Source organism: Aulonocara stuartgranti (genome assembly GCF_965226115.1).
Source record: "Aulonocara stuartgranti genome assembly, chromosome: 6".
In the NCBI taxonomy this organism is placed as follows: domain Eukaryota; kingdom Metazoa; phylum Chordata; class Actinopteri; order Cichliformes; family Cichlidae; genus Aulonocara; species Aulonocara stuartgranti.
The window spans coordinates 38,841,027-38,857,890 of NC_138944.1; the positions used below are offsets into that span (position 1 = coordinate 38,841,027).

Sequence of the window (16,864 nt, forward strand, 5' to 3'; positions counted from 1 at the left end):
TCCACCGTAATGTGAAGTGTGCTACCAGAGGAGATAGAACGTTGGACCAGGTGTACACCAACATGGCGAATGCGTACAGAGCCCAGGCTTATCCCCACCTGGGTCTGTCAGACCATCTCTCCCTTCTGCTACACCCAATATACACACAAAAGATCAAGAGCACTGGGATTACAACCAAAACCGTGAGAACATGGCCGCAGGACGCTATTCCGATGCTTCAGGACTGTTTCCACTGCACAGACTGGGATGTATTCAAGGTGCAGGACACTGACAATCGTGTCGCATTGGACAGTTACACCTCCACTGTCTTGGACTACATCTGTTTCTGTGTGGACAATGTAACAACTTGGAAACGATTCCGTGTGTTCCCTAATAATCCACCCTGGATGACACACGGAGTTCAACAACTTATTCGAACAAGGAACAACGCTTTCAAATCCGGGGACCAGGAGGCATACAGTGCTGCCAGGGCCAACCTGAGAAGAGGCATCAAGACTGCCAAGCAGCAGCACAGGAGGCGTATCGAGGCCAGGTTTGAGAACAACACAAACCCAAGGCAGGTCTGGGAGGGCATCAGGGCTATCACGGACTACAAAAGAAGAACACCATCACCCTCAGCCGACAGTTCTACTCTGGCTGAGGATCTAAATCTCTTTTATGCCCGTTTTGACAGGGAGAACACCGACCCTGTCCTGTCCCCTCTCCCCTCAACCGACCCTGCTCCGGTCCTGAGCACTCATGAGCTGAGGCGTGTGTTCCGGAGCATTAACACCAGGAAGGCGGCCGGGCCGGATGGAGTGCTGGGCCGGGTGCTAAAAGACTGTGCTGCGGACCTGGCGGACGTCTTCACCTCTATATATAACACCTCGTTGTCCTGTTCACTGGTACCATCCTGTTTCAAAGCAGCAACCATCGTTCCCATCCCAAAACAGTCAAATGTCACATGTCTGAACGATTTCAGACCTGTGGCACTCACCCCCATTCCCGCCAAATGCCTGGAGAGACTGGTCATTAAACACATCAGAGCTGCTTTTCCACCATCCCTGGACTCGCACCAGTTTGCATACAGGGAGAACCGGTCAACCGAGGATGCGATCGCCACAGTGCTGCACACATTACTGAAGCACTTGGAACACAGGAACACCTATGCACGGCTCCTCTTTGTAGACTACAGCTCGGCTTTTAATACCATCCGGCCATACAAACTCCGTCCCAAACTCCACCAACTGGGACTTAACTCCTCTCTGTGCAACTGGATTGTGGACTTCCTCACTAACCGTAGACAGAGTGTCAGAGTGGGTAAGAACACCTCTTCCACCCTTGTGGTCAACACCGGTGCCCCTCAGGGGTGTGTTCTGAGCCCTCTGCTATACACTCTCTTCACCCATGACTGTATTTCCTCCTGCGCGTCCAATCTCATTGTTAAGTTTGCAGATGACACTACAGTGCTCGGACTTATATCCAACAATGATGAGACAAACTATAGGACAGAGGTGCAACAACTAGAGTCATGGTGCCACGACAATAACTTGGTCTTAAACACCAAAAAGACCAAGGAGATCATTGTAGATTTCCGGAAGAGGGGTCATAACAACCATCTGCCTCTCTTCATTGGCAGTGAGGCGGTGGAGAGGGTGAGCAGTTTTAAATTCTTGGGGGTAACTGTGACCGAGGACCTGTCCTGGGGCAACCATATCACCTCAGTTGTACGGAAGGCCCAACAGCGCCTCTACTACCTGAGGAGACTGCGGAGCGCACACATTCCCAGATCTCTGATGTTGAACTTCTACAACTGTGCCATCAGCAGCGTTCTGACGTATGGATTTCTAGTGTGGTTCCCCAGCTGCACCAAGGCCGATCAGCAAGCACTCCAGCGGGTGGTGAAAGAAGCTGGCAGAATTATTGGAACAAGTCTGCCAGAGATCAGTAATATCTTCCCCACTCGCTGTCTGAGGAGGGTGCACAGTATCCTGCGGGACCAACATCACCCTGCGCGCCACCTTTTCCATCTGCTGCCCTCAGGGAGAAGGTACAGGTCTATACAGGCCAGAACATCCAGACTGGCCAACAGCCTGTATCCACAGGCTGTGAGGCTCCTGAACTCTCTGCCCCCCTCTCACGGACAATAACCATATCCAACTTCTTAATAGCAATGAACTGGTCTGCATTGGTGCATCATATCTTTATTCTCTTCCCCCTCCTGCCCCCCCCCCCCTCTTTCTTAAATAGATAACTATCATATCTGATATCATATCTCACAGTACAATAATATTGAATGGGTTGCATTGTTGTATTTTGTCATGTTTCTCAGGTCTTTGTCTGAATTTCTACGAACATTATTGCTAAGGATTGTCTTATTGCATTGGAGTCACACTGGGTTAAATATGTACACTTGGGTTTTAAGGGGTATTTATTATTTTCTTCTTTTTTTTGGGTTGTATGGAAGCCCCAAACGCAATTTCATTGTTCTTGACAATGACAATAAATAAATAAATACTAAATACTAAATACTTTTGGAGTGTAATTTTTTCATAGTTAGATGCCTGGCTGACAACTGTATAAAACAAAAACTACACACAATATTCGAAGCACATAGTGCACACTGTGGGAATTTACGACTGTGCGTAAATCCCCCCTAAAATTGGTATGATCCGAGCTCAGACACTAAGCGGGGCGGGGCAGCTGCTGCCTGCGAGTGCGCTGTTGGAGAAACGCAGCCAGGCAGAACTGAAGTTCGACCAGGTACCAAAGCAAATCATTCGTACTGTACAAATAATGTAAATATGACGGTGCATCACGAAAGCTTGATATCAAACTGATCACTTGACCCATATTACGTTACTTGGTCTTCGAGTGAATCAACAAATGGCGAAATGAAAAGCCGAACAACAACAATGCTGTTTCTTTAGAGAGTCTTAGCTTACATGTGTGTTTATTTCATATTTTCAGTTGTTTCCCTCCACGGCTAAATAAATCGGTTTCAGTAATGTACTGATATACAAGAATGGACATAAGGAGCTTCTTTCAAAGAAAAAACTCTGGTAGATGTTATTTTATTGATTATGCTTTGTATGTTGTTCAGTATATTTCTATGCAAAACAAGAGGAATTTCAAAACACAGCAGTTTATTCACAGTTGAAACCAGATATTTACATACACTTTATGGAAAACACAAGAACATTTTTTTACTGTACAACATCAATTTAGAGTAAACTTGTTTGTTTTGGATAAATAAATATTGAAATATCTTTTAAATTAGTTAAATGTCAGAATAAAGAGAGACAGAGCGGTCTATATTTTATCACTTTGATCAAATTTAGGAGTACATATACACTAAGTTTATTGTTAATTAATAAGAAAACTCCAGAGATTCCATTCTGAGCTGAAGAAGCTTCTGATTGGTTAGTAGAGTCCATGTGAGTAAACTGGTGGCACAGCTGTGGATGCATATAAGGCAAAACACAGAGTCTGTTTCTTTGAAATGGGAAAATCAAGAGATGTCAACCAAAACACCAGGAAAAGAATTGTGGAGCTCCATAAGTGTGGCTCAATTTTGAATACAATTTGGTGCCGTTTACAATTAAGAAATACAGATAGTTTCTCGCTTTGCTCTTAAAGTTAACAAATATGTTTTTTATATTTATCAATCTAAAAAAAATTAACATTTAGTCTGATTTGATGTTACAATTAAAAAAGTGTTTTTATCTGAAGAGTTTGTAAATATCTGATTTCAACTGTATATTTGATGATTGTCAGCACAAAGAGGGAGAGAGAGGAGAATGAGGACAGAACAGAGATGAACAAGAGCAGGTGAGACAAACATGTTAGTCACATGGTTGTTTACCAAAGTATCACTGTATCACAGGTCCTCATGTATCTCGTACCTAGTGTTTCTTTTTAGGTTTGTTATTTTTCAAATTCTATATTTATTAAGTTATGCAGGCTTGTTTGCACAACAAGGCTAAATAATTATATAAACTTTTCTCAATCTAAATAGTGGACTTTGGTAGAATTAAAAAACAAGTGTAGTGCAGGTCTATGATGATTTTTAGTGCTACTATCATCTAGTTCTGATTCTGGTTCTGTCTTGGTTAAGTCCTCAGTAGTCCTGATTTTGAAATGTTGTAGTCCTGTTTTAATTCTGGATCAGTTCTTGGTCTGGTTGAATTGGGGTTTAGTCCTTGTGTCTTGATACAGCCCTGATTTTGTTTTGCCTCTCTGCTTAATTAAAAACCTAGCTTAAGGTGTCCTGCATATGTGATATATATTTTTTCCTATATGAAGTCATTCTTTTTTGAACAAAACTCAAAACACGGCCTATTAATCTTTCAGTCATTTCTACACCCCCCCCCCCCCCCAAAAAAAAGAAAAAAAAATCCCACATGCATACTACCCTTTAGGGCTAAGCCCCGGGTGTTTCAAATGTCTGGCTCCGCCTCTGATACGTACTGCGCTTCAACATAGTATTACCGTATTGTGTGTGTATAACCTCTTTTTAAGTTTTGTGGATATTATACATGGTTGTGCTGAGGATATGTCGGCCAGTTTCCACTGGAAATGCCTTTTGGTTAAACTGTCAGCAAGGAATTTGCACTGTTACATTTTTATATAACTTTAATGCACATAAAAAACAGCTGCTTGTTTAAGTGAAACTACATTGATGGGGTTTTTTTGCACTAATAAAGTTGTGGAGTTGTAAAGTATTTTGTCTAGTGTCAATTATATCGTCAGTTATATCGTTATCACAAATTTTCAAATGTATATCGTGATAAATATTTTTGGTCATATCGCCCTGCTCTACCGCATATGTTCTATATAATTCCAATTTATTTTCCAGCACCAACATAACAATACTCTTTAAAAAAAAGAAAAGTAATTAAATGCATTCAAAAATCAAACATTTATTTCTGATATTTAAAATGCAATTTTCACTTTCACATTTTCAAATCCATTTCCTCACCGCATTTCTCTTTCCTGTTAGTTTGTGGATTCGATTATATGGATGGTGGATTATGTTAGTATAGTTTTTGAATTAACTATGGGATTAGCTCTTGGATTAGCTAACAGATTAACTATGTCTTTCAGCATTTCCTTGATTCTTCTGGTCCTTGAAAAGGCAATGCAATTGCTGTGCAATATAAGGAGCTCTCTGATTTGTTAGAGACACATGCTAGCTGCTTGGATTTTTATACACCATTGTGCTGTAGCTTTGCACTCCTAAGAATTGGGTGTGCTTGTACAAGGGCATTTAGCCTCTGAATTTATACCCTGACTAGGGCTGCCACGATTAGTCAACTAGTCACGATTAGGTCGACTATCAAAATCGTCGTTTGAAGCTTTGTAAGATCCCAAAAGACGCAGGAATAAGTAGTAGGATTTAAGAGTGTAATAACGGACTGAAACAGAAGATGGCAGCACTGCATGTGCAAGGATGCCAGCTGCTGTTAAACCCTGAAGAAGAAGAAGCAGGGTCCGGTATCGTAGCTGTGTCCAAATTCAGGAACCACATCCTGCTGTGCCCGCATTTTTAGGCCAATTACATTACAGCGACACGACGAAGCCTGTCCAAATTCGAAGACTCCGACAAATGTGGCCGACAAATGCGGCCTTCATTTCCCCAGATTTGAAGGATGGGTCGCGTGTATACTTCGTGGCCCAACCTATCCCAGAATTCATAGCGCGGCCCAGCTCAGTTTCCAACAATGGCGGCAGCTAGTTAGTTTTAATATTACTCTTATTATTCTTTCTGGGTCACAAAATAAACATTTAACATATTTTCAGGCGAGAATGTAGCTGTGTAAACCTCAAATACCTGCTCAGTTTATCAGGACACCACATATTTTCAAAAGTGCGCCAACGTTTTCGGAGACATCTGATACCCACCAGCTCAATAGCTAGCCGGGGTTCAAGGCTCACTAGAGCCGCTGAGAACACCAGACTCCCGGCAAATCGTTTTCAAACCCACCGCCGTCTTTCGCTACTCAGGTTAAACATGATATAGTCACTTAGATAACTTACAAATTTTATTGTTTGGCTTTTTTTTAGCATTTTATTTGTTCCTGAGTAAATCGGTTTGGCTGAGATTAAAGTTATAGTTTTTACACAGCTGAATAAACGTCAAGCAGACAACTGATTATCAGAAGTGTGAGACGCTCGCGAATATACTCCGGTGTCCTGTTATATCTTAGATAGCAAGGAGCAGACGGCTGAGTTTATTAAACTTCACCAAAACAATATGCAAACTTCATTAAAATTTAATAAACTATCATCTTGTCTTTATTTTTAGTCAGCACATACCTTAAACACTTAAAGCTGTAAGCTAATGACTTCTACAATAGAAAATGGCCTTTTGCCATTACTTAGGCCACAAAATCTTTTTTTCATTGTAAATAGCTGTCTTATTTACTTGGTGAGACTGTAGAACTTATTTTTAGTAATTGCTCATATTTACTGTTAAGATATACTGTTTTATCAAATGGTCTGAGCTTGTTATATATATAAAAAAATTCACCATAATTTTCACAATAATTCTAACAATGTTTTGACATTTTGTTAAAATTAAAAGCACGGTATGTTTTGAGTAATTAACATACAGTTGTAAATTGTAAATTCAAATGAAAAAAAGCAGGAAAGATTGTCATTCATATAGAATTGTAGGGTGAGCCACCTATGTGCCATATTACTGTAAATTAATATATTTTCAACATATTAGCAGTGTAAAAATAAAAGCAAATCACCATTTGTCAATATACAGAAATTTAATATAGATATTACAATCATTTACTCCTTTTGATTTGATGGTAATTTACCGTTGCCATTTTACAGTTATTTCGGGTAATTTTTACATACATTTCTTACAGTGAAGAGATCAATCTTGTCAACCACAAAACAGGTCAGTGCTAAAGTATACCCTGCTTAATCTTTTAGGTACATATAGTGACCATAACATGAGTAGGGATGGGTATCGTTTAGGTTTTATCCGATACCAGTACCAAACCGATACTTTTGAAACGGTGCCGGTGCTTAAATGGTGCTCGAACCGGTGCTTAAAGAATGGAGAACACAAAATTGGTCCAAAAACTTCTCATGTTCAGCTGTTTTTTTGTAAAAAGATAACAATGTTAGCCTTTTCTGCAGCTATGGGGCATATATGGTATCACTCTTGGCTGGAAGCAGTGCTTAATCAATGGAAAAAACACAAACTTTGTCCAAAAACCTCTCATGTTTAGCTGTTTTCCACTTTTTCTTTGGTCATTTCAGCCTTTTTGGCCAGGGTGAAGGGAGTATCTGCCATCAAACAACAAGACAGCCGCATGTAACTACGACGGTGTTTGCTAGTTCACCTTACATGCATTAATTTAATAACGTGGTTAGCCTACTCAACGTAAATTACACACGGACAACATTAAGCTACTCATGCAGAGAAGAACAGCTGCTGCTGCATCATCATCCGTCATCATTACTGCTACACTGGCAGGGCTAGGGGCCAGGACTCTCCTCTTCGGGTTTTTGGGGGATGTTGCTAACTCCGGGTCCGATAACAGGCAAACCACCCGCAGTAGATGTGCACGGTGTGAGGTCTTGCAGCAAGCTATCAAATACGGCGCATTTCTCGGCTTTTAACAAAATGCTATACGTCGCCAGGTGTTTCATCAGATTCGAGGTGTTACCTCCTTTGCACAGTATCACCTTAAAGCGCTTGTTGCAGGCTGCTGAGTTTGCAACTTTTGCTGTGAAATACAGCCAGACTTTGACCGCTTCGCCTTTGCCATTTTTAATCTGTAGCTCTGCTCTAAAAGAACGTACATACCTGGGCCCGCCTACTATCCTTGGAAAGGTAAAATGATTGGCTAGAATCCAAAGTGTATCACAGCTCAGGAAAAAAAAAGCACTGAAATAAAGCACCGAAATGTGCGCTGCTTTTCGGTCTGGTTACTACCGTTTATGTCAGAACCGGTGCCATTACTGGTACCCATCCCTAAACATGAGGTGTAAGAATTTTAGGTCACATACACAGATAGACATGTTTTACATAGCTTAAACAACTTTGGGTCAAATTGACCACAGAGGAACACCGCATGCAAAATCTGTAAAGCTCATTGAATCTTTTATTTATGCTTTAAATGTTTTACACTTCTGTAACAGTGTCTCTCAAGGAAGATTATGGCATTTATGGGAATCAATCTTTTAACTACCTGCGACCAGAGGTAGTCAAATGTGTTGTAAAGATAATGAGTGAAATGTAGTTATTAATAAAATATATGTGATGAAAACCAAAGCTGAAACTGATTCAGCCTATTAATTTTCTTTGTATGCTTTTTAGGTTCTGTGCCCGATGCTGTGATGTATACCGTAAATGACGTGGAAAACACACACATTTATACACATTCACACTATCTCCTTCGAAATCTGAGCTTAGATTGTTAAATATAAACAATGAATGTATTTAAAGCAGAAATTGCACACCAACCATCAAAAGTTTGGTTAAATAACATGAGTACTGTAAAAAGAAATTTCTTAACCCGAAAGCTGGGGATGGCTTTATCTTGACAAGGAGGCCAACCTCAGGGCTTTATATGCTGCACCTTATTTCTGCCCAATAAAGTGCTTTAAACTAAACCCTAAATTAAACCCATAGAGCATTTTTTAAAAGGGATTTTTGTTCAAAGGTGATTCCTAGCTTAGACTGGAACGCTCTTCAGCGTGTGAATCAAACGGCACAATTCATCTGTGGAGTACCCTTCCCACCACTACGGGACATTTACAACACTTGGACCAGGAAATGGGCACACAACATCATTAAGGACCGAACTGACCCACAGCACACACTGATCACGCTCCTGCCATCTGGCAGATGCTACAGGAGAGTGAAAGTAAGGACAGCCAGACTTAAAAAAAGTTTCTAACCACAGGCCATCAGGCTACTGAATCACTGAAATATTGTCGAACTGTAATTATTAAAAATGATTAAATTATTAAATTTGCAATTTGTACATACTCTGTTTAAATTACCGCTGTGACAGTATTGCAACTACTTGCACTTTAAATTCTGACTACACCCACACATAAGATACATAAACTACAAGTGCTACAAATCACTTGTTTTACTGCATTTATTATTTTCAATGCTATTTTCTATGCTTAGGATTAAGTTGACTCTTTATTTTAGTTAGTTGTTTCTTACTGCAAAGTAAGAATTTCATTGCTCTATGTAACCACTTGTGTTTTGCAGGGTATATGAAAATAAACTTATTGAAACTTGAATCTGTAAAACACAATGCAAAAATGGAAAAAAACATTAAGTTATGTGAATAACCTGACTCTTCTTAAATATAATTCAGTAAACAAGTAGAACTACAAATGTGAGCAAGTTACAGACTTTCTTTTCAATAAATGTACATGACACTTTTGGAATGATTTGAATTGTGGGCTAAAGAAGGAAGCGAGTAGGAAGTAAAGCAGAGGACACAGAGTCGAAAATCACTGAGACAATCTCTGCTGCATAAAGTTCAGGTAGCAGGTTTTCCTGTTTCGGAGTCCAATGCCAAAAAGCTGACTCAAAGTGCTGTTGAAGCCGTAACATCTTCTACAATGAAACAAATGTGGGCGCGTCCTCATCTCCCAGAGAAGTTGTTGTCAACAAACAAACCTACATGCACAAAGATCTATTGAAAATGTAAACATCAGCTAAAATATCTGCAGGGACTTAATAACCTAAATTTTTGACCTCTGTGAAAATAAAGACGTTTTTGTTTCGTGTTCATGAGTGAGGGGAGACGGGAGTGTGCTACTGACAGATGGATTTCTGCAGTGACCTACATACTGTACTAGTCTGTTTTTGGTAAAGAGAGCTGAGTATGAAGGTGAAGCTGTCAGTTGGTTGATATACATCGATACCTTCACTTATGGTCATAAGCTCTTTGTAGTGACTTAAAAAATGCAATTGCTGATACAAAAAGTGGAAATTGGGAATGAATTTTCTCCAGAGAATGGCTGATATAGCGTAACGAGTCATCAAAGAGGTGGTTTGGGCATCTGACTAGGATGCCTCCTGGGCATGGTGTTCTGAATAGAGTGTGCCCTGAGGTAGACCCAGGACACACTGAATAGAGTACATCTCAGAGGAAAGCCTGGAAATGCCTCAGTTGTCCCCCAGGTGAGCTGGAAGAAGTGGCTAGGAAGAGGGAGGTCTGGACTTCCTCTCCTTAGGCTGTTGCCCCTGCAATCCAGCCCCAGATAAACAAAAGAATATGGATGGATTAAAACTTTCACTTATGCTAGTTCTAGAAATAATATTTAGGGCCCAAAAAAGTAACTGCAAATGCTCCACCAGTGAAACCAAGTTAAACTCTCGCGAAGACTGATTGTTTGTATCTAGCTGGGCGAGTGCTACGGAGGTCTCAGAAGCAGCAGTTGGGATGGGTGATGAGCTCCCCATCATAGCATACAGGGTCTTTATATGCACAGAGCATTCTGAGAAAAGTAATAAACTGAATCAATTTTGGCTTCTTTACATATATTTTATTAATAATAAAATTTTACTTTCTGTATCTTTATCACACACTTGACTAGGTACAGTACTTGGTTAAATGCTACTCATTGCAACATACCAGACATTTAATGCCAAGATTCAACCTGCAGTGTTAGAGAAGCTGGGATTAGCTTAACTTGGTCCTTGATAATCATCTATAACCAGTTGGGGATGAATATGAATGAATAATTACTATTTAATAAAATTACTAATTTTAATTTAATTAAAATTACATGTAATTACTAATGAATAAAAATCATTTAAAAGCTGTAGGTTGCAGCTATTGCTCTAACACTGTGTAAAACAAGGCTCAGTGCTGGCTCTTACAGTTTGAGCTGCTTTAAACTTTATTCACAAAGAGCACATTAGCATACTAAAAACAATAGCTAGCTAGTACTGCTGTGACCTAATACTTTCATAAGCGAAGATGATCTTCAAAGAGCGTGGCTACATGCAGTGATGCTAGTGTTAGCCATTGTGGTGGCAAACTTCTTTATTCTATGTATTGATCACTTTATCGATAGTAATATCACTTTGTCACTTAGTTATATGCAAATATGCATGTCACAAATGGACCTTATTGCACATACACACACAGTGGGGCACTGTAAGTTCATGGGAGACGTTAAACAGATAGTGAGACTCCTTGTCCATATCTCAGAGGAGAAGGAGGGACGATCTAGGATGTAAATTCTTAGGCAACAGCTAAGTGAAAAACACATTTGTAACTTTCTCTCTTGGAAGGTCCAAGAAGGTTTATTCTATTCTATTCTATTCTAGTCTATTCTATTCTATTCTATTAGGCCAGTAATTGACTGTCAACTTTTCCAAGGTGTAGTCTGTCACCCTGTAAATGCTGGGATGGGCTCCAGGTCCTTGTGACCCTGAATTGGATGGATGGATTGATGGACTGATTGTGTTTTTGTACTGGCACTGTACTTTGTTAGTACTGAAATAAAGACTTACAGTACCTTGCCTAGCCAGTGTGAGAAGCCGTCTGCGCTCTCCTCGGCTGCAGTGTGTTGGGAAGCAGAAATCTTCAATACCTCGAACAACACTAACCTCACAGCGTACAGCGTACGATCTGTCCAAGTCATCACCACCCTACACACACACACACACACACACACACACACACACACACACACACACACACACACACAATTTATTAGCCAGATCAATTGGGATGGGAATTGATAATAAAATCAATTAAAAAAAATCAGTCAATAAAATGAATGTCCATATGAACATTACTTTAATTTTATTGATCATAAACTGCTCCAATATTTTCATCCTCCAACACGAACTGAAATCAGCTGATTGTAGGGCACACAGCCTTCAATTCATGCTGCAATTATTTTCAGGTTTATTATTCACAGTGTTTTGAGTAGCTACCTTCAAGTTGTCATAGTTCAAGTCACTCTCTGGTGTCTGGCTGGTGATCTTCTGTTCATGATATGCTTCAATAACTCGGTCAAAGAAATCACAGAACAGGATGTAGGACTCGGCATCGCCGGCAACACACCCGACAGCTACAGGACCTAAATAATCTCCTTCATTAAAAAAAGGAACAAAAGTGACAGAAGGACCAAGTGAATAATCTAAACATTTACCTAAAAATTTCTCCACAGATGCTTATGGAATTACCACTTTGGACTTCATTCGTTTAAGGTTTCTTTCAATAAATGTCCAGATTAATTAGTAAAACAGTAAGTAAAGTAAAACAGATTAAAGTGTTTAAACTTAAAGTATGTAAACTTTATGCATCCATCAGAGCATGAATGTGTGTGAATATTAGATAGCACTTAAATAGGGTAAGCAAAAAGTGCTTGTGTGAATGGTGTGAATGAGGCAATTTGTGTAAAGCACTTTGAGGGCTCAGTTTGAGTAGAAAAGCACTGTATAAGAACCAGTCCATTTACCATCAAATAGAAGACTGAGAGTCCAAAGCTGAAAATGCTGTTTACAAACCCAGGATCATGACAGGTAGAGATACAGCATTGCAACTGTTTGCAGGATCTTATCTCAGTATCTCTTTGCATTGAAATTGCCTCCAATGTGGCACTCCTTTTTTTCCCAGTGCAGGGTGGCTGTAGCTCAGGTGGTAGAGCAGGTCACCTACTAATCGGAAGGTTGGTAGTTTGGTCCTAGTCTCCTCCAGTCTTGGATTTTCGCATGCCAAATATCCTTGGGCAAGATACTAACCCCAGGTTGCTCTGCGATGCATCCATAGGTGAATGAATGTTATCACTAACAACTTAGGAAAGTGCTTGTGTGATTGGGTGAATGAACAAGTTGTGTAAAGCGCTTTGAGTGCTCAGATAGCAGAAAAGTGCTATTTAAGAACCAGAAACATCACACTTTTACTCAGTTGGAGCAGCAGTTAATAGTAATAATGTTGTGCTTCTTCTCACACTTTGATCCATGATCCAGTTGCTGTAGGCAAAAATCTGGACTTGTTGCTGAATGTAACATTCCTCCACATGTTCAGATTCCATTGAACATGTTATAGAGACCAGTGCAAACAGGCCTGACTGTGAAGGGCAGTCATTACAGGCCTCCTGGCAGCCCAGGAGACTGAAGACTGGCGGTGTGCACTTTGCTCTGAATTGCCTGGGTAATGCAAACATTCATTTCTGGATTGCAAATTTGTAAAAGATTGCCTAAGTGCTGACAGGGTGAGGAAATTATCTTCTTGTGGTGATGTCTTCTTTGTGGCCTATCTCACATTCCATATTATATGGGACTTAGATGCCACTCTGAATATGATACTAGGACTCATCCAAATGATACTGCACCTTTGTTTTATCGAACACCAGATTAAAGTTGCCCTGTGGCATGGGCCCTGTCCAGATCAGTCAAACGTGGCATGCTTGGAGCAGACATCAACTAACTGCTATAGCAGGTACTGCTTAATCCTAATTGTCAGCACTTGGAGTACCAGAAGCTCAAAACAGATTTAATAGAATAATTATTTTATACGTTTTTATAATAATTGTATAAATTTAAAACAATTCATTTATTGAAATAAACTTTGCAAGTTTGGCATTGGCAGAGAAGTTTTGGCAAGTTTTCCATGAGGACAACCCACTCAACTCTACTCTCAACCCACAAATGCACATATTCCTTACAAATATGGCATCATTTAAGGGGAAATAAGCTTTCCAGTAATAAAAGATTTATTTCCAGAAACCATAATTAGAACAAAGAAATAACTGACCAAACAAATTTCCTTAGTTTTTGTGCTAACTTTATATTATATTATATGTTAGACCAACAATGAAACAACGATAATTATGATTTTTTTTCATGCAAATCTCAAATTCTTTTATATATGTAAATACTATCAAATTAGTTACCAATTGTTCACTAATTTTCATGTTGCTGTAATTCTGTGTTTTGGCCTCTCTGTAAAGATTTGCAGACTCAGATCATGTGTTTGTGGTATGGACCCAAAAGTGGACACTCAGATACAAAACTGAAATTTAACAAAAAGCGAGCCGTTTCTTGTGCACGGAAATACAAAAACAAAAGGCTAGAGGAGACTAAGACATACTAACTAAACTCGGCAAAACTAGACACTAAGAACTATGACTTGCTTGAAGCAAGAAAAATAAGAAACATGAAAAACCTGAAACATGGAACATGGGACTGGGAGGAAAGACAATGGGAGACAAGGCCAAAACAAAAAGACATGACTAAGACACAAAGAGAGAGAGTGAGACACACAGGGAGAATAAACAGAGACAAGAGTGAGGAGCCAGATAAACACAAAAGACACCACAGACACACAGGAGACACAGGGATGAGACAAAGACTCAAAAGGAACCTGACCAACAAGAAACCATGAACCATTCAAGCAAATAAACTCAAACACATAAAAAGAACCAAATGCAACAGTAAACTGTATAAAACTTGAACTTAAATCAACATTATAATGCAAAGAAAAATCTCACACATACAAAATAACTAAAAAAAACAACAAAAAAAAAAATACATCACCTGGTTCCTCCAGGCCGGGACGAATGACGTCATCAAAGATTACTCCACTCTGGGTGCAGCGGTTAAACTGTCGGCGGTACAGATCCAGTGTGAGGATTCGACCCATCCAGGTAAAGTTCCTGCACAAGTCAGGAAACTCCTCCTGAGGGAAACCTCTCTTCAGGTGAAATCGGGCCATGGGGTCAGGGGGAATCAAATTCTTAAGAGAAAGGACAAACACAGAAGAGAGAGTAAAGTGACCAACTATTATATTAATAACCCAGAGGTCACTGCTGTTCACAGAACAATACATCACATTTTACATCCAGGTCTCCTAATATATGAATTAAAAAATGAGATGTTTATTAACCCTTATAACAAAATCCACAAACATTTTCTGGCTACATCATGTTGTATATGCTATATTTTTATAATATATTTATTGTATATTTTTTGTATTACATTTGATACGTTGGGCGTTTTTGGCAACTTTTTGTTAACAATGTCAATTTTAGAAAAAAAAGAATTTTACCCATAACATTTTGAAATTATGGCATGTATTGATTATGTCGATGAGATAGAGGTCTCAGAAACTCATGTATCAAATATGTGTTTAAGTGCATTATAGGGTTGACAGAATAACACAGCCACAATGCTGAATGACAAATGTAATGTTGTCATCTTTCTGTTACTTTTTTTTTAATGAAAATTTTCATCCTTTTTTCTTTAGCTACCAAAAGTTACGAAAAAATAAACAAATAAACCTTTTGCTATGATCTTACACTGTATTCATGTTATGAGAGTAGATTTTGACAGCATTTAAAATCAGTCAGGAAAACTGCTAAGAACTGTCCCACTTTGTAAAAACAGTGAGGCTGCTGAGTGTCTGTTGTTAGTTCACGTCTGCAAAATGATCAGTGATCAAGAATATCTAATCCATAATTACCTTCTGATATACTCTGTTGCTATGTTTGACTTCAGCTGTAGATGACACAATTTCTTTTTATTGAATTACACTGTATCACACTGCTTATTCTTATTCTTACATTGATATAATTACCTCTAAAATTGGCCGGTATTTCACCTCCTTAGGAAATGTAACTGGAGCTGAGCAGAAGTCAAAAAGGTAAGAGATCAAAATTTTAATCAAACAGATTAACAGTACTGAAGACAGAAACACAGTCAGTCTTAAAAATCTTCATATAAGTATGAAAATATTGGTCCAGAGACAAGATCAGAAAGGACTTCAGTTAACCAATAATCCAGTGGTGAAAACTTGATGATTTTCTACTTAAAATGCTAGCGTTCTTTACTACTAAATCAATGCACTCTACATACTGATTAATGTTTGTATCAGGCTTGTAACTATACTTGATAGCAAACATATTAGCTTTTGATGTTATTCTGACTTTAACCTGTTAATACCACTGGTTACATTATCAGTTAGATCATCTTCTCAGTTTAAGTAACATAAAAGATGTTAGTCATGCAGTGTATGGCAAAAATCTTTATTACAGTGAATGGGAAAAAAAGAACCATGCAGTGAAAATGATGGGACACTCACGTTTGACCCTCCACATATTGTCGTCTTGATGGAAAAACAGATGGCTGTCTGTACAACACCAACAAAATATCTAAGAATAGTTGTGTTTGTGGTGAGCATCTCATCCTGCAGCCTGCAGGAGTCCAGTTACAGTCCGCACAATGTCACCCTTTTTATAACCACACACAACACACCACTGCTGCTATGTTTGAGCTGCTCTGAATGTGTGTTTGGGAGGTCATGCTCTAATCCCTCAGTTCAGAATGTATGACATCATGGGGTTTTTTTGTTTTTTAACTTCTATTCTATTCTTACAGTGCATATGGCTTTGAACAGTCTTGTTCATATGGCTTGATTCTCTTTTTTTTTAATTTACTTAAAAAATGTGCTCAATAGCAGCTTTCTGTGAAATCAAATCTTGACAGTGATGATCTAGTGGTGCTATGTAGATGTCTTTTCTGAAATTAAAAACACAGTGTCCTAACTAGTTAAAGTGCATCAGATTTAAATCTTTCTCTCCCCTGTCTTACCTGCAACACATTTCACGACCCTGGTGCGTCCCAGGGCAGCTGTGGCTACAATGTAGCTTGCTATCGCCAGTGTGTGAATGTGTGTGTGAATGGGTGAATGACTGAATGTAGTGTAAAGCGCTTTGGGGTCCTATGGACTAGAAAAGCGCTATACAAATGCAGGCCATTTACCATTTTCACTTCCGCCTGATAAAAATTAACATTGAACACCAGGTGTCAAACACTACGTGTACCAATATAGAGGGTAGGTAAAGTCACAGAGGGAGAAAGACACTAGTA

General features: G+C 39.2%; 1 protein-coding gene across 1 annotated transcript in view; it reads right to left on the minus strand.

Moving 5' to 3' along the window:
• LOC309708443 (creatine kinase B-type) overlaps positions 1-16,192 on the minus strand; it is a 29,963-nt gene extending 13,771 nt beyond the window's left edge. Inside the window, exons 1-5 of the mRNA XM_082536499.1 lie at positions 16,077-16,192; positions 15,573-15,619; positions 14,534-14,732; positions 11,927-12,084; positions 11,503-11,635 (exon numbers count right to left, since the gene is read on the minus strand). Coding sequence (XP_082392625.1) covers positions 11,503-11,635; positions 11,927-12,084; positions 14,534-14,732; positions 15,573-15,619; positions 16,077-16,092 — 553 coding nt within the window. The 5' untranslated portion in view covers positions 16,093-16,192. The remainder of the gene's footprint in view (positions 1-11,502; positions 11,636-11,926; positions 12,085-14,533; positions 14,733-15,572; positions 15,620-16,076) is intronic.
• Positions 16,193-16,864: the final 672 nt, after the last annotated feature.